This window comes from Saccostrea echinata, unplaced genomic scaffold (assembly GCF_033153115.1).
Source record: "Saccostrea echinata isolate AGI-Se365-2 ecotype Australia unplaced genomic scaffold, CSIRO_AGI_Sech_v1 ptg000009l, whole genome shotgun sequence".
Classification (NCBI taxonomy): Eukaryota; Metazoa; Mollusca; class Bivalvia; order Ostreida; family Ostreidae; genus Saccostrea; species Saccostrea echinata.
In genome coordinates this window covers 46,735,001-46,760,875 of record NW_026889758.1, presented here as the reverse complement: position 1 = coordinate 46,760,875, position 25,875 = coordinate 46,735,001, and the positions used below count along the sequence as shown (strand labels likewise).

Genomic DNA, 25,875 nt, shown 5'->3' with positions numbered 1-25,875 from the left:
AATGTACATCTTACTAGAAAGTGGACATACAGTTTTTCATATCGACTTATTCCTGTTCGCTCCTTGGGGAGCATGGAGCATAGGGCCGCACAGTATTTCATATAAAGGATGTGAATTTGTCTCAGTAATGTGTTCAGGATGCAGTAGAAAAGGTTGCTGGTTTAGATTACATTGTTATTACTTGATCTTTTGTGTTCTAACACATCCAACTATAAATGAGAACCATTTGGTGGGGGGGGGGGGGGGGGGGATTAATATGCAATAGACTGCTATCCCTTCTCAGAATGTATGACTCAACACTTTGTTGCATGGAAACTGGGTATAAAATCTAGTATTATTCAAACTCATTGGTCAGAAGGAAATCGATCTAAATACATTTTTTGATTAGCCATTTTATTTGTAATGGAGCAATTCTGATCCCTTCCTCATTCTCTTATTGGAAATTAGCTCCAAACATGTAACAAAACAAATGCATAGTAAGATTTTTTTTTTTGAAGACAAGGCCATTTCTACATTCTGCTCTCGTATTACAAATAATTCATGTGTATGCTAGTTTATTCATGTTACTTTCCCCTCCTAGTCATTAAGATAATAATGTTTCTTTCATTGTTATTATGTTTTCCCCAATGGTAGGAGACATTAGTTTTTGACTTTGATTGGAATCAATTCATATTGTTAAGATATGTTCTTGCTAATGACCTAACCATATGCATGAAATCAAGGTCATTCCCCAGAGGTCAAAGTCACTGATGATAAAATTTAAAATCAAGTTCAGGTCAAAATTTTAGAATTGTAAAGAATTCATACTTGTGTGTTGTTGCTAACCACCTATGGTACCTTGTTTCATGAAATAGTCAGGTCTCAAAGGTAAAGATCTCAAGATCATGGAATAGTGAAATGCTTTCTGGGTTATAGATTGGGATGAATTCAAACTTGGTGTGTTGATGCTTATCACCTCCAGGTGTGTCTGACTAAAGGTCATGTCTTAAAAGTCAAGGACATGTCATCATGGACATATAATGGCCCAGTGTATCATAAGAAAATTGAGACATCCATTTTTGTAAGCAAACAAAACATCCAAGTTTCTATTGTTTGATTCACAATGTATATTTTTTCAGACTGGCCATTTACATATACATGAAATGGTGCAAATAACCATCTTTAACTCAAAGTTCTTAAATAAATTTCTTTTATCATTCCAACATATTCACTGATGTTTTATAGGACCATGATAGACTGCTGAAAGACACATATAAAAGAGACATTTATTATATTAGAAATTTAATTTTTTAGTCAACATTAAAAAAAAAATTAAAATTTAACTCCATGCAAAAATAAATGCTTAAAATTATAATCATTCCTTTACACACTTTATACAAATGCACAAGACAAATATCAATAATATTTCCAAAAGATCCATTATTTGGAGATTCACAGCCAGTAGAATACATGATCAAATGTCCAGGTTAAAGAGATTTTTTTATCCTTCTAAGTATGAGATAGTTCATAAAAAAAAAAGAGAAAAAAAAAGGGTTAATAAGAAAATTTTTGACAGATTTGCTGTTTGTCTTTGAGCTGACTGGAATTACACTATCCTAATCAGGAAAAAGCCTAAAAGCGATCCAGCAGCCAATCCTGTTGTCAAGGCAACAGACATAAATGTCCCTGCATATTCTGCATATTTACTTTCTACCCTCCTGAAATATAGAATAAAAAAAAAAAAATTACTAATGATGTTACTTTTATTATAAAAAGTATCATAAAGTTTAACTGTTGACCAGGTTCAACTGTTCTCGTTTGAATCAGCATAGCCTTGATAATTTGCATGATGCAGATTCATATTGTTTTAAACAGGGAATCCTGTACCATAAACAAATACCTAGGGATGCTTCAAGCATCATCGCTGCATGTCTCTAAAGTCATGTGACTTTATCATTTTATAGAAGTACATATATATATATACTTTTCTATTCAAAATACAAACTGTCAAAGAAATTTATTTTGATGAAACATTTCAAAAACATTTAGTGTAAAAATAAACATGATGAACATTTATGCAATATTTCAATAAGATGATGTAGAAGGATGTCTCCAAAGTGATTTTATGTTATCTCTTGCAAAACAATTAAATCATATGTTTGTAATTGTGATACATGTATCATGCCAAGAGGTGCTGCAGATTGTACACATATAAATCCATCACACTTTATAAGTAAAAACCAACTTTAAAATGTAAATACATGCACAGTCAAACCTCATTATCTTGAACTCAATGGGACCGAGAAAAAACTTTTAGGCAATTCCAAGGGTTCGAGACATTGAGGGTAGAATACCAGTACTTAAAAAGTGCTTTGGACTTCCAAATCACTTCAACATATCCATGGTATTCGAGATATCCATGTTCGAGATACCAAAGTTCAGTTGTATTACTAATAGACATTTCAAAATTGATAAATTTTGTTTGTTTACTTACTTTGGCCCATACATCATACACAATGTGGAGAAATATCCATTGGTAAGTCCAAGAGTCAGAATGAACACCAAGGGGGCAAAATCACTCTTAAACAATGTCCAATCTTTATTCTTCCTAGGCTCAATATTGCAGAACATGATGAGTGGTATGTAGACAATCCTTATGGCACAAATAAGGAGAATTTTCTTTCTATGGTTTTCACTTGGCTGAAATATAAAACAAGAGGCCAAAAGGTCTTAATGATCACCTCAGTACAATACAAATGGGGGGGGGGGGGACCATAAAATTTACAATTCTTCCTCCTACAAATGCAATATGCAAATTGGTCTTCCTCCACCCATAAATGCAAAATGCAAATTGGTTTGAATTGATTCAGCATCTCCAGAGAAGAAGCTGAAATATTCAAATGATAATGCAAAACACTGGACACATAACGAGGGATGAAAACAGATTTCAATAGGTCATCAGAGTGACTCATGTGACCTAAAAATGACTAATCTTGGCTTTGCTGTTCTCTCGAGAAGATTTTTAAAGATTTTTTTTCTCCAAAAATTCCTATATAAAATTTGATTGCCTATTGTGGCCCCACCCTACCCAAGGGGGTCATGTTTTGTACAGAATTGAATCTGCACTATGTAATGAAGCTTTCATGTAAGTTTCATGTTTTCTGGCCTAGTGGTTCTTAAGAAGAAGAATTTTTGACAGATGCCATTCACTAATACTTAATCATCTCCACTTGAAAGAGGGTATGGCCCATCATTTGAACAAATTTGATTCCCCTTCACCCAAGGATGCTTTGTGGCAAGTTTGGTTGAAATTAGCCCAGTGGCTCTTCAGATGTTGAAAATGTGAAAAGTTTACAGACAGATGGACTGACTGGCAGATGCAACAAAAAATGTGATCAGAAAAGCTCACTTGAGCTTTTAGCTCAGGTGAGCTAAAAAGAGATCCAAGAACTTGACAATCACCTGATTAGCTGCTCATTTAATATAATCATGAAAACAGTTATTACTTCAATGTGCTGTATACAGAGAATTTGTCCCTTTTGCTTTGGTTGTCAGTGAGCTAATTCATAATAGAGTGAATTCACCAGAGACAGCTAATTCTCTTTTTAAACAAGTCTGGGCAAGTTTAAAACAGGATGAAATTGTTAGCAAGTGTAATGGGGAAATAACATGGAACAAAAATAACTCTATATACAATATGAGCAAGTTGAATCCACCAAAGGTCCTGGAGTTATGATCTAGGGGATATAAATTTACAATTTGAGTAGATAATAATCATGCATACCTACTACATGTCCATAAGTATAGCAGCTTTTCAAAGTTGTTTTTTTCAATATGGCTGCATTAAGCTGCAGATCTGTAGCTCACTGATTTGAAAACAAAAATGTGATGGACAACCAGAGAGCTACAGTGCCACCAATCATTTATTGCACACAAAAATGTGTTGTATTTTTTGATTTATTTCTCTGCATACCGGTATTTAAACGTCCATCTGAAAATATTCCTAACCATGTGTTCCTTACATATTCTTTTACTATTTCCACAACAAAACATTCCCAATAACCATTGTTAATAGCCCTTCTGGGCCTTACATTGAGACCATTGAAAATTTGCCTTTTTATACTGCCTTTTTGGCTGGCAAGACAATTCAGTCCAATGTGCTTCGTGCAGATGTCAACTACAAGAGTAGTTGATAGAGGTCTAGGGAATTTTTGGAAATCAAGCTTTTTGTGCAGTTAAGAATTTGGAGAACTAAATCCATCACCAAGCGCAACTTTTTGTGCACATAAATATACAATTTTCCTATGGATGGCACTGTAGCTCTCCAATCTTTTTTTTTCGGAGAGCTACAGCTCTGCAGGTAAGCTGCATTCAATTAATATCTTACCCATCTTATTGCTCCAGCTGTTGCCCTCCCACACCAGTCTCCCATGTTGAACAGAAGGAAACACACAACTGCAGTAAAATACTGATCTGCAATATGAATAAAACAGCTAATTTATAGTTATTGTAAAACTCCAATTCACAAAGGATGTTACAATTTTTGTAATCACTGGGTAAACTGAAAAGTGAACATATATTTAGATCAGTCTTATTTATTTTCACTATGACCAAAATGGCCAGGAAATTTGTAGCTATACACAACAATCTTTCACTCAGCATAAAACAAATACAAGTTCATTGCCACTTCATCAGGGTTATCAGGTAATACATTACTGTTGATCCACTCAATATACATCAATTATGATAAATATTACAGACCCCACAGCATAATACTGTATGTTTCTAGAAGTGTATTTTTGTTACTAAAGGTTGATATTTTCCTTTTTTATTGTGGTCCCCAGCTTTCAGTGTCCTAGTGTTTAGGAGGCAGTTATTTATGGCATATTGTAACTGTCTTGTTTGTGTTTCATGTCTTGTCTGTGCATACAAATAAGGTATAAATTATTGAATTAATAACAGTTATGGCAAAGATTAAAGCTTCTCAAAACTGCATCAAACTTCATGATCTAAGTCATGAGGTCAAATATAATACAATCCGAAAGATTTTGTCACAAGTAATGCACACATGAAAAAAAAATATGAAAGCATTATCTCTTCTAGAGCAAATGTTATGGCCAAAGTTAAAATTTTTGATAAGTAGGTTAAAATTCTAGGTCAAGGTCACAAAGTCAAAAATGATGTATCTTTCTGGAAGGTATCAAGGTCAGATATCCTATCATATTTGGAAACTTTTTGACACAGGTAATGCACTTGTCAAATACAAACACACTATCATCTCTCATTCAAAAGTTATCACCTATGTTAATTTTTTTGAAAATTCGGTCAAACTTGAAAGTCAAGGTCATGGGGTCAATAATCATAAAATGTGTGGAAATGTCTTGTCACAGGTAATGCACAGGTCAAATATGAATGCCCTATCTTTTCTCATTCAAAAGTTGTAACCAATGGTAAAATTTTTGAAAAGTAGGTCAGACTTCAAGGTCAAAGTAACTGGGTGAAAAATCATAGTATATCATAGATATTTGGAAAGGTCTTGTCACAGATAATGCACAGGTGAAATATGAAAGCCCTTTTTTTTTCTCATTCAAAAATTATGAACAATTTAAAATTTGTTAACATTTTTAAAAAGTAGGTCAATCCTCAAGGTAAAGGTCACAGGGTAGAAAATCATAGCGTATTTGGAAAGGTCTTGTCACAGGTAATGTAGATGTGAAATATGAGAGCCTAATCTTTTCTTATTCAAAAGTATTGACCAAGGTTCAAGTTTAAAATTTTTGAAAAGTAAGTCAAATTTTAAGGTAAAGGATACAGGGTCAATAATCATAGCATGTTTGGAAAGGTCTTGTCACAGGTAATGTACATGTGAAATATGAAAGCCTTATCTCTTCTCATTCAAAAGTTATGACCAAGGTTAAAGTTTTTGTGACAGATAGGCTGACAGACTGACAGATGAATGAGATTTAATGTCCCCTTGCTTTTGTGAAAACGGGGGACAAAAACACCTGGATTGTAAAATAAATGTACAATGATCAAATTAACAATCTCTTGATCCTTTGACCTTGACCTCTGACAAAGTGACCCCAAAATCTAAAACAAATTTTTTTTGACTGATTACATGTAAAATAGGTACTCATATTTTGATGTAGTGCCCTAATATTATTTCAGTACAAACCTTTCCAGACACTGGAGACATCAAGAGTGGATACAATAGCTGAAGCTAAGGCAGGAAAACATGTCAGGGAGACAAAAAACACAGAGCCAGCTCCTAAACTGTCCAGCCAGATCTATAAAGGAAATTAAAGAGGGACAGATCAGTACACAAATTACATGTAGCTCAAGGTTCTGTGTACAATATTGTGTTAGGGGTGTGAGTTATTATTTTTTTTATTTGACAATATCTTATTCACAAAAGTGAATGGGATTGAGTAACAGTTTATTTCAGCCCTTTCCCAATGTGCGAGTTTCAATATACATGTATATATATACTTATTTACTGGCTATAAGTATTGTTCCCCTACAAAGCAACAAGGAAAAAAGTTGCTAACAAAGAGGACAATAAACTTCCTATTGTCATAAATAAAAGTAACTAGGTGTTATACTACATGTATATCAAAGCAAAACCAAGACATGTTTTAAAAACACTGCAGGAAAATTAATGCAGCATTTTTTTCCTTATAAAAATCTCAATAGATTTCAAATTTATATATGTATATAGTATGTTTATATTCTCTGTGGGAAGATGCAATTTTATTGATAGAAGATGACAAGGAGTTGAAAATGAATTTATCCTATGAAATGTTTATTTTTAGTACTGCTGATATACAGGCATTATTCCTTGATTTAGATGCACTGACATAACTAACTCATTTACTATAAAACAATTTCAAACACTATATACTGAAACTAGGTGGTCTTCTATTTTACCTTGTATAAGAGAACATGATAATAGTTCTGGTCACTTACAACCTAGAGAGATCACCCTACTTGTAAAGCTATTGGGTGTGTTACATTTTCATATACTGAAACAGCATGATAAGGGGTCATATTTTCTTACCTTTCCAAAAACAACACGATAAGGTGATCTGGTGTCTGTATCGGTATTTTGAACACTGCTTTCCTTACTCAAAACTACTGCATCATCATCAGTTTCTTCAGGTGCACTTACATGTATCTCCCGCTCCCCTGTAAAGGTCATCCCAGTATATTACTTGACAACATAAACGTACAACAGTGCTAATATGCCATGAATTCTGTTCTCATTTACATGGGAAAAATTGCTTCATATTTTCATTTAAACCAAATTAATATCCACTGAATGAAAATAGCAGCAGGGTAAAACTATTTAACCCTACTCCCAATTGCTCTAGATTTTTATAAGAATCTTGCCTGAATTGTATGTCTTTTAGTAAAACCGTGCTCAAAATGTATAACAAAATGTGTTCCATATTTGAACTTGATCATTTGAATAACCTTACCTTGATGATATATGTAATATCTTGAGAAATCCTGAAAATCAATAGAGAACTACAAATAACATGTACAAGTGCTGTGAAGTATACATGCATAAGAAATAAAAATGAAAAGATATGTGTATATATACATGCAATGATCATAATAATCTGACTGCAAATTTTCAATAAAATATTACATTTTTAAAAATCCAAATACAATAATAAGATTGTAATTGCAAGATACATGCAGTTTATGGCATATTTTTAGACTAGCTTACTGTGGCACTTTCCTGTATAACTTTTCTGCGATATTCATGTCAAACAAATACTTTTGTCAAAAATATAACATGGAATATCAGTATAGATTTCTATGCATCATGCATTGCATACTTTTTGGCAAAGAACTAGGTACTTGCTGTGAATCAACTTGACAATCAGAATTTGTACATTTTCTTGACTTACATTTGTATAGAGAGTGAGGTATCCCACTAGAGCTATAAGACTTGTCACTGTTGCTATAGTAAAGAAAACAAATGCACTATCTCTTTCATCTGACCGGCTGAGTGCTATTGATAATATATTGGCCACAGCTGCAAATACTCCTCCAACAGCCTGAAAGGAAGCAGTCGTTCACACATATATGAAAAATCAAAGTTGTTTAAAAATGAAAGTAAGACATCCATCTTTGTCCAACAACTGAAAAGGTAGCAAATATAGAAGAACACACTTTTGTATTATATAAAGGACAAGGTATGGTAATGGCCGAATCTGGCCACTTATTTGATGTAAAAATCAGAACACAGTTAAAATTGTGATAGTTTGTAGTTAAGAACTTAAAATGATGCTTGTTTTAAAACCAGCACTAATTTTGATTCAAAGCTTATACGGAGGCCACAAGAGGGTGCAGAAGTAGGGCATTTTCCCGAATTTCCTCAATTCTGGTGGAATTTCGTCAAATTTGAGATACTTTTCACTTCAGGAAACATAGAGCACAAGCTTGCCTATCTAAGATTTTTATACATAAGATACATCTGATACTAGTGTATGAAATATATAAATTTCATAGATAGGCAAGCTTGTGCTCTATGTTTTCTATAACAAAATGTGCTGTAAAATTGACGAAAATTTGCAGAAAAATGGGAAAATTCAGAAATTGACATATTTTCTGACCTTCCTGTGACCTCTGTGTATCCCATAACTTAGAACCAAGACTCATTCTGTGACAGGGGTGACAACAGGTTTTTATTGATAAACTATTGCATCATTCTAAAAGACACGCCAAACCAGGGGCCAAAAAGGGGTCTTAGCCTATCTTGTCCTTTTCCAAATTCAAGCATTTTGAAATTCATACTTTAAAAAATACTGTATGAAAAACAAGTCTCTTTAAAACACTAATTGTTAACTTATTTTGCTTTGTAAACATTTGGTAAAGAGCCAGAAGTTATGGAGTCAAAAACCAAAGAATTACCTGTCCACTCATAATAGCTTGCATGTATTTGATAGGAAACATTCCTCCTAAGCCAAACATAGAAGCCATATACACAGAGCTGGCAGCTGAAAGTAATCATTATCTCTGCAAGTTTTAATCAAGATAACCATCAAAAGTAACTAGAAGCTCATCATGACACTTTATATCTTGAAATGATTTAATGATTTTTTAAAAAAAAAAATGCATGATTCTATTGATAATGTAATTGTAAACTCAAATGAAGGGTAAAATATAGCAAGAAGCATGGAAAAACATTGGATATTTAAATATTAAAACTAATTTGTCAAAATTCACAGAGGCACAACTACAAGGACAATACATGCATGTTCTATAAGTATCATGCAAAATATTTTGAATTTTGCTGGAAAATATCCACCAATGATGGGCAAAGTTACACCATAATGACCCATCTACAAACAGTGTATAAAAGAAGGCAGATTTAATAAAATATAGATAGAAAAAAACTATACTTACCACTGAGAATGACCACTGACAATAAAGTTATGGAATAAAAAATTGTTTGCCCTGAAAATAGGGAAAAAAATGCACATTATCAATTTTACCACACTCTGTTCTAATGCATTAAAATGAATCTTATGAAGAAGGTAACTATAGGCATTTTGTAAAAGTATTATAAATGTACACAGTTTTACACAATTTTAAGTACTGCAAATCTCATTTTATTTGCTAAAACTTTATCAACTGAAGGTAGAAATTCATAAAATTGTGTTGAAAGAAAATTCAAATTTTTTCTCAACATATAACTTTTATTTGAATGATATCTAATGCCCCGTTCACATGGAAATTTGATTTAAGTTTAATTTGCAGTAAATTAATGTGAAGTAAAATAATACGAATTAAACTAATGTAAATTAAATTGCGTTCACACGACAGCTGATGCAAAGTAAAGTAATGCAAATTAAAAATGTAATTTCTACAGGTAGGCTATTCAGTAAGGCTATTATGAAGTCATTTGCAAATCACGTCACCTTATGTAAAGGAGATCCATTTGACATAATGTCATAGTGTCTTTACACATTTTAGTGATTTAACTTAATTTTCTTTTGTTTTTCACTCAAGAACTGCATAAGTACCTGTATCTGAACACCGAAATGAGGCATGTCACTTAATTTTGCCATTACGCATGCATCAAAATTTAACTCGAACTAGCTTCGCTGAGCGTTCACACGGAGCTAATGCGAAGTAATTTAATGCGCAGTAAATTAATTTGAATTAAACTAATTCAAATTAAATTCCCCGTGTGAACGCGGTTCAACTTTAATTCGCAGTAACTTGCGTTTAATTCGAATTAAACTCTCCATGTGAACAGAGCATAAAGATTCTTCATCAGGAATAAATGCAATCCTAATATCTTATGAAAATGAAATTGTTTACAGCATATCTTGTAATAAAGATGAAACAGAATTAAGATTTAATCTACACTTACAGTGGTCAGTATTAATTTTCACCAACGCTAGAGTAATCATAAATATAACTACAACTGTAACATTAGAAAACACCATTCTCCCTTTCAGTGGAATTCTGAAAAATTCAAAAGATTTGCAATTACTCAACACAGCAAAAACTACCCCGTCCCCCCTACCCTTTCAAAAAAAAAAATTTGTGTTTCTCATAACTTATATCATCACAATTAAACAGAGTATCTACACATAAATAGATTTGTTTCTTTCAAGGTCAAAGCATATAAATTTTCATGCAACATTTTATTATTATACAGTACAGAAATTCCAGCATATTCATAACTCTCTCTTAAAAAAATCATGTTAAGAAACAACATACCTGGCTGCCAAAATGGCTGTGATGACATTAAACAAAACATTTGGCACAGTTGATGCAATGGTAATTGAGCTTTCAAAGTTGAACTGAAGATCAGTTTTAAAAAATCCATCATCCCATGGTAGAGAAGTATTCCTGAGTTTGTATTGGAAATACTGAGGAGGAAAAAAAAGTCTTATATAAATAGTTTTCCACTGAGTAGAACATGATGGATTATTTGAAAAAAAAAAATTGAATCATCATGTTCAAGATGGATATAAAATAAATCTAAGCAGCTATTAAATTATATGTACACATACCTTGTTTGCAGTAATAAAGAAATTCCAGGGAAGCAATGACCCAATGCCAATAAAGTAGAATACAATGAAAACAGCATTAAACCTGAAACAAGGAGCAAAAAGATAAAAAAAAATTAACTCAATTTAAAACCAATGGAATCTAACATAATGCTATAAATCTATACTGGTGCTTTTATGCCAGTAGTTGAGGTGTTTCTCCATAAATCCATCTCCAAAAAAGTGGCTTCATTTGTCTTATCTTTCTTAAACAATGGAGAAATGTTCATATTATCTTTGTATACCTATTTTATCATAAAATTTAACTAACACAGTATAAAAAATATCCTGGGTAATCCCATAATTTTCATCCCTACACAATTAAAATTCTAACTGAATTTCTGCTTTTTAATAATGGATAATGATTAAAGTGAAGTACATACAAGTATTTCCCTTAAACAATTAGGGACATAACTAAATCAAGTATTTTTTTTAATAAATGTTTTTCTGCTATACATGTATTTTACTCAATCTCAACAAATGAAATGCTCAATAAAAATATTGCATAGCTTTGCTTTCTACCTCCAAATATCTCTTTGATTTTTGAGAGTGGCATAAGATGTTATACTCCAAGTTTCTTATGTTATACAAAGATTAATTTAAGGAATAACTGTCTTATTTTTTGGATTCATGATGTGATCAATCAAGTGGCTTGCGTGATAATTTGCATAAACGCCAAAGGCATTTATGCATAAAATTATCACGCAAGCCAATTGATTGATCATCGTCATGAATCCAAAAAATAAGACAGTTACTCCTTATATTTACATGCTCTGATTCTGCAAATTCCCGTGCTAATAGCCCCGCTTCTGTCTCTATTTGTCCCGCCCCGCACGTGATTTTTTTTAACCGCGCCTATTGATGAACCAGTAGATTTATGTAGAAATAAAGTATTTTTACAATTTGTAATTTTATCTCGGACAAGACATTGGAAATGTAAATATTTAGAAATAAAGCATTTTTTTTTATGTTTTAAGACATTAGTGTGTATCTTTTTTAAATACATGTCACCTTTAACAGATTTTTTTTTCCACATACATGTACATTTCTCATTTAATTTAGATGTTTTAATCTAATTACAGATAGTTATTATGCTTCAAAAGAAATATTTATAAAATGTCCATGAATTTGCAAGATTTAAAAAAAAAAAGGAACTTAAACTGCCTATATTTCATCATGTTCATACTCATTAGTTCTCCATGGAAATTTAGAGTACCGTAAATTAATAAATTACTAAAACAGATTACTTTACATTTTACCACAAAGGCATTTAAGGGACACCCTCATGAATTTGAATACTGTTAAAAACTCATTTTTTTATATGTTGAAATAACTAGATTTAGTTATGCTTCTGTCAGATTGCTAAATGTTACAAAGTCAGAAATTAACAGAAAACTTTTTTGTTACTAGCCTGTCTGGTGGTGGTGGTTCTCTAGATCGAGGCAGTAAGGACTCCTGCTCTTCAGATTCCATTTCAGCTGGTCTGGATTGAGATTCTCAAAATGCTCAAATGATGAGTGATTCACTATGGCATGTCACAACTGTAAGTAAAATATATATCAAATAATTTTTTATATACACGGAGAGTTTAATTTCAGCAAGTTTCACACACTTTGTTGAGAGTAATACAATGTGTCATTAAAGACAAAGCTACTTTCCTTCACTCTGATTAGCTGAAATCCCCTTGCCTTAAAAAGTTATTGTATTCATCTGCACCAGCTGCAGAAAGTTCAACTTTACTAAGAATATTCATGTAATGTTGAGATTTCAGTAATCCTTGTTCAATAAGGACATAACATGGAGAAGAACTACAAAGCAGGAATAACTACAGGTGGGGTGGAATAGCTGGGGCATCAGCAAGGTCAGCAACCAGAGATGGGGGCAGGTGGAGGCAGTGGATTGGGGCCTTATGTGCCAGCGGGCACGATGAGGATAGGTGAGAGGTGAGGTAATAAGTACATCATTGAGGACATTATACTAGCACGATGCCTCAAGAGTAGTCTGATTTTCATATTTTTATTGATACTGTCAACTGATGGTTATTATAATATTATATGACCATCTTAACTCCTTCCTCTTTTTCAATTAGGCAGCAGAACTTCAAGTTTCTGAAGACTATGGGCTTGTGTTGATGCATGAATATATACAGATATATATACATTTGCTGTGTTTTTCTTCTAAATCAACTATGAAACTGATTTTAATACCATTTTTGTGTATTTACAAATTTGTGCTTAAGTGACCTCACAATAAGGCAAGGAAAACATTTTCAAAAATAAAACAATAAAGGGCAAGGAAAAATTCATTGTCAGAGTGTATTTTTGCTGCTTTTGAATATGTAAAATGTAAATATAAGGAATATGATTTTAAGTTTCCTGTGAATTAGTAGTGTGTAAATCCCACAGACTTCCACAAAGGCAAAGTTTTCATGAAGCACTAGCGTGCTACATAAAATATGCCTACATGACAAGTCTGTGTGATAAACACACCAATAACTCACTCGAAACTAAAAACAACAATTCTTAAATATAATAAAAATATAGTTCACAACATCCTCGCAAGCCAGGGTCCTGAGTCAACACGTTGCCGTTGGACCCCTGGCATATTTCATTCAATATTCGTGGGCTTGCTTCTCTCATTGAGAAGCACCAATCAAATTAAAGCTTTCATAAATAGCTAGATAAGGATTCAGTTGACACCTCAAATGCACGTGTTACAAGTTGTTTATCATAGAATGGCTTAATGTGATTGGTTGAGAGATAAGAAAAACAATCAAGATTTGTAAATTTTCCGAAAGACGTCGCTACAGTTAGCCCACAAATGTTGAATGAAATATGCCAGGGGTCCAACGGCAACGTGTTGACTCAGGACCCCTGGCTTGCGAGGATGAGTTCACAATCGAGTTCAATATATTTTATATACATACATATTGCCTATAAGGAGAGCTTATCTCTCATGGGCCCTTCGGGCCTGTGAGAGGGCTCCGCCCTCTATAATTGGTTATGTTAACACTTAAGAATCCTGAAAAATCATTGACAGGATAAATTCTTAATATGTAGACAAAGGGATACCCTAATATGGCAACATACAAGGACCCCATATTTTTATGTACTAAATAAAAATTTGTTTATAATATCATATAATCTGTGTTGCCTTTCACAATGATATGTCAAAAGCATATAAATCCACCGTAAAACCCAGTACCAATTTCTTGCTATTATATGTTTTTTGGGGTACAACCTGGGTTGGAACAGTTTATGCTTTTTTTTTTTAATGTCAACGAGCTTTGCAGTTTACAAATCGTAAACTGTTGCCACCCAGTTTATACGATATAACTTGGGTAGCTATTTAATTCGTTCTTTAAATGAATGAATATTTTCATATTCTACACCCTTATATTTCTTGACAAACACTGCCTACAGTATCACATGACATGACAAAAAAAGATCAATCTACGCTGTAAAACAAAAAAAAATGCTTCAAAAGATAAATATACAGTATCTTAAGAGAACCTTACGCTTATACATTTTGTATATTGAGTAATGAAAATGAAATCGCTATATATACATGTAATTATACCCTTTTTCCAGATTCTGGAGTTCTACCAATGTTTACATGCAGAAAGCCGGAAATGAAGTTAAGATATGACTAATAACAGTAATGGAGAAGAAAGAAAATGATTCGAGAACTTGCATAACTTATTTTTTATATATATCGATTTCTAAATTCTAAGATATAAATAGTTTTTGAACATAAATCATATATATCAGCTGACTTTCATTGGTATTCAGAAAAACATAAGCAATGAATATATCACATCTGCAATAATGAAATTATTTTGCAATAAAAAATATTTGTTGTGCTTTGTTCTATGGGGAAAAGGCAATAATTTTAACATGCTTATCTTATATGTAACACATTGATCTGGATTTTTTTGAAATTATTGGTAATTGACTAAGAAAACCTATATGTTGTCTTTTTTGTCATTCATGCAGTTAGTTTTAACTTTCATTAGAGCATGCGCATAGCCAAACACGTGTTGAAAATGGCCTCCATCACACCATTTGCGATCTCGGACAACAGTCAATATAGCATTTATTCGAGTCCCGATGGGGTGTTGAAACTGTGGGAAGCAGACAATGGGGTCTTAAAGCAAGAATATACACCCAGTGCACACTTGTCAGCGACGTGCACATGTCTTTCATGGGGACCAAAAAGAAACCTGGTATATAAATGTTGCTCAATTATATTTTCACCGAGTCTGACATTGTCAGCGGAAAGGGAGTAGAAATTAGCATTAAGCTTGATTTTTAAGTTTTGTGCAACAGTTCATTGAAAGTACAATTACTTCCTTCATGAAATACTGATTTCAGCATCAAGAGGTTTTGAACATTGTGTATAAGAAGATCTTGATTTGCCAGTTGTTATTGGTTTAATTGACATCTCAGATTTAATTGGTATTTAATGAATATTTTTCCATTTTAATGCAAGTTAAAATAACTCTATAGCCTATCAAATGTGAAATTTGTGGAAAAAGATATATGTTGAGAGCACGTTGTACCTCCCAACTTTCCCAATGCTAATAAAATTCTTCCAGTTTTACTCGCCATTTGGTTTTGTCTTATTATATGACAAAATGTCTTTTGATATATTTTTAGCCTTAAAGTTTGATTATAAGGTAGTAAATTGACTTAAGGATAGAGCAGTGGATATTTAATGGGTATGTTTCTGTTAGGAGGTTTGGACCACATAAAATATAGGGAACATACAGATTTTTAATGTCTCAATGTTGGAAAAGTGTTAAGCAATGCACTAATTACAGCATATGTCAAAACCAGTCACACAGATAGAAATTATTTTAAAAGTCACTATAGGACAAAATTGTGAGGAAATGTTACTAACATAGCTATCCTAAAAATTGTTGAAGAGGAAGCAAAATTTGCATTATTGGAGATGAAAATCCTGTGTAAGAAAGATGTAAACTTTCAGATTTTCTGTACCAGGTTTCATGTCATTTTTGAAATGCCTATATAAAATCTTTTCATTCTTTGTAAAGGACACTCCAGGACGAAAGAAAAGAAGAAAATCAGGTGGTACAGCTGTTACAGAACAATATGATTTAATTGCAGTGGGAACGACAGCAGGAAGCATCCTTATATACAGCATTGTAAAAGGAGATGTCAAAACCATTATGGTAATTTTTTGCCATTTTTAGTGACATCAAGACTCAATTTTTACTGCATTCTCAATTGATTTATCACATATTGTAAATCATGTTTTACAAAGAGAGAAACTGAGGGGTGTCTGTGTTTTTAATGTGCAGAAATGTAAATACTAGTAATTGTAATAATGAGTTTAGTATATATAGGAAGCTGAATTAAATCACAACAGAGAACATAGAGGATCAATGAATTGGAAATTGTAGTTAATCATAAGTGACAAAGTATCTTTAAAAAATGATAAAGGATTCAAATGGATGAAGTAATTTAAAAGTGATGGGACACTTTCTGAAATAGTCAAAATGGAAGAAAACACTAGTCTTACAAGGGTTAAAATTTTCCAAAATGGAAGAAAACACTAGTCTTACAAGGGTTAAAATTTTCCAAACTCCATGCACAGATTTTTTGGAGTTGCCTGAAATGTAACAAAACTAAATGAACAGATGTAATTCTTTTTAGGAAGAGGGTCATGCAGACACTGTCAATGATGTGTGCTGGCACCCAGAAAACAACACAGTTATCAGTTGTTCTTGTGACAGACATATCATCCAGTGGAATGTCAAATCTGGAAAAGCCAAACAGTAAGGATCATGATACCATCTGCAACAGTTCAAATATAAAGCAGGTCTGCAAACTTCAAAAGAAGTGACAAATCAAGGAAAAATAAAACGAAGTTTGAAATTGTTATAGCATGGCGCAGTTGTGTTAAAATCTCAAGTGTTTAACTGATTTCCCCATTGCATTGATTCTTGAAAATATATGCAGTCAAAACTTCATTATCTCGAACTTGATGGGACCAAGAAATAACTGAAAGATTTCTGATGATTTGATATATGGAGGTTAAAATACATAAAGAAAAAGTGATTGGGACTTCAAAATCACTTCGACATATTCATGGTATTTGAGAAATCAGAGTTCAAGATACTGAAGTTCAGCTGTATGTTTATAGCCAAGGAATACTTTTGTGAGTTAGACTGACATAAATGTAATCTTAATCTGTGTGCTTTGGCAAGATAATTAAAATGGGTATTTCTATTTTGATCTTTCAGCAAATGGAAAGGTGACAGTGGAAGCATACATTCTATTTGTCTCTGTGCACAGAATCACCTTTTGTCATCAGGAAGATCAATCAAACTGTGGGATCTAGAAAATTATAGTGTACTAAAGGTATGTGAAAGATTGATATTTTAAGGCAATTATAGTGATGAAATACAATGAATGACTGAGTGAAGTTTGAAGTAATAGTATTTTAAACTTTCATGAAGTTTCTTGTGTTGGAGTGTTCTACTGTAAACAAATAACATTGGCTTTGTATTCTTCTTAGCACCTTTCGTGAAAAGCAGCTTTCACTAAATAAGGACATCACTGAATGTTTTTATGCCCCGCCATGAATATGGCCGGGGCATATAGTGTTTGTCATGTCCATCTTCCGTCCTTCTGTCCTTCCGTCCTGTCCTTCCGTCTGTCCTTCCCTCACACTTTGCGTTTAGCTCTGTTCAAAGCTCAGTTTCAAAGAAACTATCCAAGATATTTTTATCAAACTTCATATGCTGATAGATATTGATGAGAGCTATGCAATTGCATCAACATATTTTGACCCTGACCTTTCATTTGACCTTGACCTCACTTTTCTTAAATTAGTGTTTAGCTCAGTTTTAAAGATACCATTCAAGATAGTGTAATCAAACTTCATATGTTGATACATACTGATGAGAGCTATTCAACTGCATCAACATTTTTTGACCTTGACCTTTCTTTGACCTTGACCTCACTTTTTTTTAAATTAGTGTTTAGCTCAGTTTTAAAGATACCATTCAAGATAGAGTAATCAAACTTCATATATTGATACATACTGATGTAAGCTTTTCAACTGCATCAACATTTTTTGACCTTGACCTTTCATTTGACCTTGACCTCACTTTTCTTAAATTAGTGTCAAACTTCATATGCTGATACATACTGATGAGAGCTATTCAACTGCATCAATATTTTTCACCTTGACCTTTCCTTTGACCTTGACCTCACTTTTCTCAATTTGTGTTAAAATGTTGCATTACTAATATACCCTTGGCAGGGCATTCATGTCCTATGGACATATTTCTAGTTTATATATATTTTTATAACTAGCACATTCAAATTATATCTTCTCTAATTTGTTGAATAATCAATTTCTGCAAAATATTGTACAAGGTAAATAAAATACATTTACAGTAAATTAATTGTTTTGTAAAAATGACCTTTCATCAGTCTCACTGTATGTACAGTCACAATTGATAACAGAATATAATGGAACAGGTACATCATATTTTCTATGGAACAATAACTATTTTGGAGTGTTTGCATATTCGGGATGATTGAGAAAGTCAGCGTTAGCATCTTTTATATGTGTTAAAAAAAGCATAAAAATTATCCAAATTGTAATAGTATAGTTCATTAGGGCCCCGCAAGGATTTGCAGGTGCCCTACAGTAATCACTCTGTCTGTCTGTCCGTCTGTCATTATTCCGTCCACAAATTTTCTGTTTTTTTCCAATAACTTTTTTTGTAGTTGACCAATTGAGTTCAAATTTGGTATGTTGGTTGAAGAGGCAGTAAGACATATTTTGATGCTTAGTTTGGTTCTCTGTGTCATCCACTTTGGAGCTGGGGTGGTGGGGTATATTCCTTAACTTTACATTAGAATGAATGCCAGGGCAAAGAGAGATAACTGCTGAGAATGTTCCTATTGTAAACTGTGAAAGCTGCAACTAGTCCCATGGGATTAATTAACTTTCCTCTTGAAGAAAATCCAAAGCATTATCTGTTTCTGTCAAATTGAGATTAATTAACACCTCTGTCTGCAAATGAAGTTTGTTTTGAAGTTAAGGTCAATTCTGAATGATTTACATTCTCTGAAATGTGGATTTAAATAATGTTCATACTATATTTTGGTAAAATACACAATGAGTTATGATTTTTTTAAAAACTAAAAACAAGATATACATAAAGATATGTTTTTTTTTTTTTGTTTGTTTTTTTTATTATTTTATTTATTTATTTATTTATTCATTTCTTTTTTTATTTTTTTGCTGCCGTATGTAAATTCAAGAATACTATTAATTTTAACAGGTAGTCCAATAATAAACTCATTCTGTCATTACTGAAAAAGTTCTTATTGTAAATTTGGAAGAAAAGAATGTGAGAGCAGTACAATTAATCCCCTGAGATTAATTATCTTGTCTAGGGCAGAAAATTTTCCAGGCTTATCTTTGTCACTTTAAGATAAATTAACATTTGTCTGCAACTGATATTTGTTTTGAAGTTAAGGTCAAGCCTGGGTGATATTTGCATTCAGTGAAGGCTGGCATTTTATAAAACACATACTTTATTCTTGTTTAAATATACATTTAATTGAGTTATTATAGATATATTGTTTTTTACTGCCTTATGTAAATACAGGGATACTCTTTACAGGTTGTTGGATATTTATGAATTATCTTGAAATTTTATAAATACAGTTGTTATTGCATATTCTTCTTCGTATATTTTTCAATTTTTGTAATCAATTAAAATTCTCATTCTGTAAGCTGCACTCCTTGTATTTCTACCCCTCGGCGGGGCCCTTGCTGACTGGTCAGTATTCTAGTTATTCTTGGCATCAGTTTATATACATGGAAGTCATGAGTTAGAAATTTAATTGAACAATATTTTTCTTGCAGAAATTTACTGGTCATGCTACAGAGGTGTTCAGATTACTTCCCATACTCCCGAGTCGGACAGAACTGCCGGAAAGTCCAGAAGGAACATATTTCTTATCAGCAGCCCTGAATGACAGACTTGTGAATGTTTGGTATGTTATTAAAAGTAAAAATTTGAGAGACAATGGAGTTCTTTGTATTTTGCTGATATTGGAGGTGTACTGGCAACTGGCTGTTATACAAACTTTGTTACTGGTTAAACAAACATTTTTAATACAGTTCATAAAATATATGTTTGATAAAAATATGTAAATCACTAGGGATGCCATGTCTTATTTTTGTAGGCAAGTAAACACTTCAGTGAAAGATAAAAGTTCTATAGCCTCATTTTCACTCCCAGAGGAACCAGTTATGTTAGATTTACAGAAAATACAGGAAGAGGTCTGTGGATTTGTATGCTTGATCAATGTCTTTTGAATTGCACATCAAGGGGAAAAAATAATTGATTAAAAAAAAACCAACCACTTTTTCAAAATTCCACGGAAAAGCTGTTTCAATAGTTTGAAAATGTGAAAAATTCATGTACATATATTTACAACTAAATTAAAAATCCTTTTTTTTTTTTTTGAAAATTGAATTGTAATACGTATTTTAGGTGGTATTGGCTGCTGTGACAAGAAGTGGACAAGTGCTGGTATTTGACCATACAATGAATGGGTAGGAGATTTAAGTTACTTTGTTAACAATAATCATTAACAATAAACATGATGATTTGTTTTTATTGATATGGTGTTTTTAATACTGACTTAAAAATCATTGAGCGTGATATACATCATGAAAGAATGGATGCAGAAAATTGTATAAATCTGACAAAATTTTTCTACATAGAAAAGTGAAAAAACCTATTAAACCAAAAGTGACCATCCAGATAGCCTCATCAGGGGGCAGAGATTCCATTCCAAAACCAATTCAGATACTAGCCACTCATCTGTGTGAGGACCAGCGCCTTCTGTTGGTATACGGAAATTACCTCAAACCTGTGTTTGAAAAAGTGGTAAGATTGTGTCAGGAAAAGAGAGAGAGAGAGTTAAAAGATATGTAAATGAATTCTCTAAAATCATGAATCATTTACAGAGGTATGAGACTATATTGGAAAATTCAGTGGAAATTCATTGTTTTGATACTGATTTGAAAGGCTTAGATGGAAGTTGTAAGTTGTATTTGTTTCTTTTCAGGTCTTGGATATGTCAAGTTCCGATATGTGTTTAATACGAGATGAACCTGTGTTATCCTCTATGAAAAAGCAGGCTGATGTGTCAAAGGTAACACATTCTTTTAAAAGCTGTGAGTATACAAGTATTAGATGTATGGAACATAATTCTAGATATTTTGTTTGAAAGAATCTTATGTTGTTAACTTGGATATATACATTCATTATTGAGAAAGATGATTGCTTATTTATTTACATGAACATTTACATTTTGATTTTGGAATTTTTTTAAAATAATAATAAGCAAAAATTTATTTAAGTGACACTAAATTTGTAGTTAAAGACACCAGCTGTTTCCAGTGATGTAACTGTGCTTGCTCCTGAAAACACTGTCGCCAGTGGACCCTCGTTGAAGGAAAAGAGGAAAAGAAAACCATCTGTTTCAGATGTAAGGTTTAGAATTGTTTTGACATTTTGGGCTATCAAAGTGTGAACTAACAAGCACATTCTCAACTGAAATTGTTATGCTGGAAAAATTGTGCTAAAGAAAACATTTTAATGAAAAGAATTTACAGTATTTAGATGTTAATAAAGTATATTATTTCCTTTCTATTCGATTCCTTTGTGATAGAAATAACCGACTGCATACATTGGTACCAGTTTTCTTGAATTTCTAAGTTAACACTAAATATTTTTAGATGAACATGGAAGAGAGGCTGAATGCCATCAGTATAAATAAACCAGAGACCTCCAAGGAACCCCCTAAAGCCGACACACTAGTGAGACTGCTGACCCAGGGTCTACAAAGTGAAGACAAAAACATTCTTAAAGTAAGAACTTTCACATCTATTAGCTGTGTTAGTACAAACTGTATGTGATGTATACAATGGATCCTACTGAACAGTTGTGGGAGGGGCTACTCACCCCATACAATCCCATGGCTGCCATGTTGATCATTAAATCTGATGCAGATTCAATTTTGCAACCTTTATTATATTATACATTTCTTATTCATCTTGTTAGTCTTTAAAGAATTTTATAAATTAAAAAAAAAGTTTGGTTTTACTTTTGTAGAGTGTCCTGGGAAGGCCCACCAGTGACACCATTATAACCAACACCATCAAGATGCTCCCAGTTCAGGCGATTGTTCCTCTAGTTAAAGAACTGACAAGTTGTGTGTCAGGACCATCTGAAAAGTATGTTATACTAACTGTATGATTCAATTTTAACCATTTTATTCTACCCCACGCAACAAGTTGCGTGAGGTATAATGTTTTTGACCCGTCCGTCAGTCAGTCAGTGTGTCAGTCAGTCCGTCAGTCCTGTTTTTTTGTCAGCGCAACTCCTCTAAAACCGCTTCACAGAATTTGGTCAAACTTTGCAGATATTTAGTACACAATGTGTAGATGTGCATATGTCCAGGAAATTCCGATTCCGTGATTTTTCTGGGAATTTCCGCACTTTTAAACTTAGATTTTTGGCCATATCTTGAATATAGAGATGAACAGTTTGTCAGCGCAACTCCTCATAAACTGCTGCACAGAATTTGGTCAAATTTTGCAGATATTTAGTACACAATGTGTAGATGTGCATATGTCCAGGAAATTCCGATTCCTTGATTTTTCTGGGAATTTCGGCACTTTTCAACTTAGATTTTTGGCCATATCTTGAATATAGAGATGAACAGTTTGTCAGCGCAACTCCTCTTAAAACGCTGCACAGAATTTGGTCAAACTTTGCAGATATTTAGTACACAGTGTGTAGATGTGCATATGTCCAGGAAATTCCGATTCCTTGATTTTTCTGGGAATTTCGGCACTTTTCAACTTAGATTTTTGGCCATATCTTGAATATAGAGATGAACAGTTTGTCAGCGCCACTCCTCTTAAACCGCTGCACAGAATTTGGTCAAACTTTGCAGATATTTAGTACACAGTGTGTAGATGTGCATATTACTAGGAAATTCTGATTACATTATTTTTGCCTTAAGAGTTTTGTCTATTATTGAAGAAACTTTCCAGCTAGGTAATAAGGAAATCCACTGGAATCAACTTTTGTAATGAAATTTTATGTGAAATATTTTATGACCTTAAAAGACCCCTATTGATTTTGAGATCAAAATATTAATGATTTGACACGCACACAAAATCTTGGATAGTTCCCCCCCCCCCCCCCCCCCCTTCTCAAATTGGTGCTTTGCCTTAAATAATTTCATAAGTACAGTATATAAATAAATTCATATGACTACATCATAATTTTGTTTCTATCAATTATTTAAATGTGTAAATTGTCATGTGTTGGACATGGACTTACACTCATTAACAAATCACTGAGGAATTTAAATTACAGTTTGTCATCATAAGTCCTGCATAATGTATAAATTTGTATATTACCAAGAAATTTTGATTTCATTATCTATCTAGAAATTTCAGCCCAATTAAATTTGTTACATACAAAGATTTGAATGTCCTTACATGCAAGAAGTTTTGATGTGATGATTTTTTGCAAGTAATGCCCCTTTTTGAATTATACTGTGTATTTAAAATGCACTGTGCCATTCATTATGTGTTGCATTGTCGAGTATGGGGGAGCGTGGGGTATGTGAGCTTGCTCACTTTTTTTTTCATTTCACATATAAAAACATTGACTGGCATTGGGCAGCAGTCTAAGCCTATTTGAGCCCTCAGTGTACTAACTGAACATATATCAAAAGTGTTTTCTGGGTATCTTTGGTTTATCATCATGGAATTTTCTTTGAAGTGTCTATTTTGTGTTTGCAGAGGTGGTTTATATGTGAAATGGTTAAAGACTCTGCTTACTGTTCACACATCTTACTTGATTACGGTAAGTAGCTTTGTCATCAGTTAGTGTAGAGTACCTTCATCATCTTGATCACAGCCATTCAGAGATAAGTGGTTGATAAACAATCCACTGCATCATAATGGCGATTTACTTGTCAATGGCTGCCAAAAATGAAGATGATAATTCCACAAAAATGATGTACACGTAGATCTGTTTCTCACAGTCCTGTAGACTATGTCTTTTGTCTATTCAATTACTGTTTTGTTTTCTCTGACACACAAATATTTATTACATTAAGTAAGTTACTGGATGGCTGCAGTCACAGTGATGATGTGATGACTCTTATGTACATGTAGCTTAAAAATGTCTTGGTAGGAAAATCTTTACAATTTAACCTTACATTGGAACTTTTTCTTGAAATCACTACTTAAAGTAATTTTTGACTAGAAACTGAGATGTTTAAATGGAGTTTATGTATGAATTGCAGTTTCCTGACATGGTAAATAATCTGAGTGTCTTGTATCAGTCTATGGATTCACGGACCAGATTAGTGGACCGCTTGTCAAAACTGAAAGGAAAACTAGAGCTGATGTTATCACAGGTATTGTCAGATTTTTGAAAAAGTTAAATTTAAATTTTTACATGTATGTCAAATATTTATAAAATTTTTGAGGAAAAAAGTATGGAATTAAATATTAATAACGATGAATACACACCGGTAGGTTGCTAAATCCTCTCTTTTAGGTGAAAAACAGAAGTCAGCAATTAATGTTAATTGTAAAAAAATGAACAGGTATTTCTCCAAGATTGTTTTTGAAAAAAGCAGATATAATCTTGCAGATTGCAAGCCAAGCTCAGCAAGAGGAAGATGTCACCCCAGATCAACGACCACTTCTTATGTATCAGGAAGGTAAAAATGATTTTATTGAGGCGCATCGCTATCAGCGATGTAGCCTCATTGGTGTCGACCCCCAATTCTTTCTTTCAATTTGCGGCGACAAAGGACTCCACAATATTGATTCTAAATACGCTATTGAAAATAGTGCAAAAGTATATTGGCGAGTTGGTGATATTCATTGTCTTTTTTAAATATCAAATGACATAAACTCTCACATATACCGAGGTTTATGTTATATATACGTTGAAAACAAGAGAGAAAACAAAAAAGAAATAACCCCCCCCCCCCAAAAGAGAGAAAACAACAACAAACAAACATGTGCGCTACGCGGAGTAAGATCTATTTGCATCACAACAGCTCGTACTTTAAATTATTAGGCCTTGTAAAGCGACATTGCTTGTACGAATATCTGAGAAAAATATACAATTTTTTTTTTTTTCAAAACATCACTAACAATAGGAACAAGACGGTTGTTTTTTTTTTTTATAGAAATAGAAAGGATACTATTATTTTTCACTCGATGAAACGAATAGTAAGATGTCCAACTGAATAAATGTTTGCAACTAGCGCCACCTTTCGGGGAAAATCCACGAGGGTGACATGAAATGGTGAAATGATCGGTTTTTTGTAAAATGTCGGTTGAATATGATTTAATGACATATAAAAAACTGCAATGACTGGATTTCGATTTATAAGATTACCAATACCTTATTAACATAGTCTTTTTGAGTTTAATCCCTACTGCCAAGGTTTTATAGAGCCAATTTTATCGAAAATATCGGAGGAAATCGGCCGCCATTGACGGGTTTCATAATATACGGTATACCACGCCCGATTGTTTTTTTTAGTCCCGTATTACATGTACATGTTTTTATATGAAGATTTCGTGTATCCCACTATGGTTTACGTATTATGCCATTTTGATTGAGAAAACTAGTCTAAGACAAAGTATCGATATTAAAAAAGTGCACATAATGATTGAAACTAAAAAAAAATTCAGATATGATGTTATATAG

At 32.9% G+C, this 25,875-nt stretch overlaps 2 protein-coding genes across 2 annotated transcripts in view; one reads left to right on the top strand and one right to left on the bottom strand.

The window, feature by feature from the left end:
• Positions 1–1,298: 1,298 nt before the first annotated feature.
• LOC133183830 (equilibrative nucleoside transporter 3-like) lies at positions 1,299–14,674 on the bottom strand. Its single transcript, XM_061318734.1, has 14 exons — positions 14,634–14,674; positions 12,466–12,595; positions 11,019–11,100; positions 10,723–10,874; positions 10,370–10,464; positions 9,397–9,447; positions 8,902–8,987; positions 7,896–8,045; positions 7,458–7,488; positions 7,037–7,164; positions 6,155–6,266; positions 4,367–4,452; positions 2,474–2,679; positions 1,299–1,697 (listed from the first exon to the last, which is right to left on the bottom strand). Exons 2-14 carry the CDS (start codon positions 12,525–12,527, stop codon positions 1,586–1,588), a joined length of 1,353 nt encoding a protein of 450 aa, XP_061174718.1. The 5' UTR covers positions 12,528–12,595; positions 14,634–14,674; the 3' UTR covers positions 1,299–1,585.
• Positions 14,675–15,077: 403 nt separating this feature from the next.
• LOC133182918 (WD repeat-containing protein 43-like) overlaps positions 15,078–25,875 on the top strand; it is a 12,222-nt gene continuing 1,424 nt past the window's right edge. Inside the window, exons 1-15 of the mRNA XM_061317773.1 lie at positions 15,078–15,279; positions 16,111–16,248; positions 16,733–16,854; positions 17,323–17,440; positions 19,971–20,101; positions 20,294–20,390; positions 20,605–20,666; positions 20,838–21,003; positions 21,185–21,271; positions 21,497–21,607; positions 21,858–21,989; positions 22,234–22,355; positions 23,940–24,003; positions 24,449–24,562; positions 24,802–24,871. Coding sequence (XP_061173757.1) covers positions 15,100–15,279; positions 16,111–16,248; positions 16,733–16,854; positions 17,323–17,440; positions 19,971–20,101; positions 20,294–20,390; positions 20,605–20,666; positions 20,838–21,003; positions 21,185–21,271; positions 21,497–21,607; positions 21,858–21,989; positions 22,234–22,355; positions 23,940–24,003; positions 24,449–24,562; positions 24,802–24,871 — 1,714 coding nt within the window. The 5' untranslated portion in view covers positions 15,078–15,099. The remainder of the gene's footprint in view (positions 15,280–16,110; positions 16,249–16,732; positions 16,855–17,322; positions 17,441–19,970; positions 20,102–20,293; positions 20,391–20,604; positions 20,667–20,837; positions 21,004–21,184; positions 21,272–21,496; positions 21,608–21,857; positions 21,990–22,233; positions 22,356–23,939; positions 24,004–24,448; positions 24,563–24,801; positions 24,872–25,875) is intronic.

Excerpts from the sequence above, each read along its gene's own strand:
- LOC133183830 (XM_061318734.1), bottom strand. The coding sequence starts at position 12,527 with ATGGAATCTGAAGAGCAGGAGTCCTTACTGCCTCGATCTAGAGAACCA. Across the intron at positions 7,165-7,457 it reads ATATTACATATATCATCAAG|GGGAGCGGGAGATACATGTA; the intron begins GTAAGGTTATTC and ends TGACCTTTACAG. Across the intron at positions 2,680-4,366 it reads CAGCTGGAGCAATAAGATGG|CCAAGTGAAAACCATAGAAA; the intron begins GTAAGATATTAA and ends TTTATATTTCAG.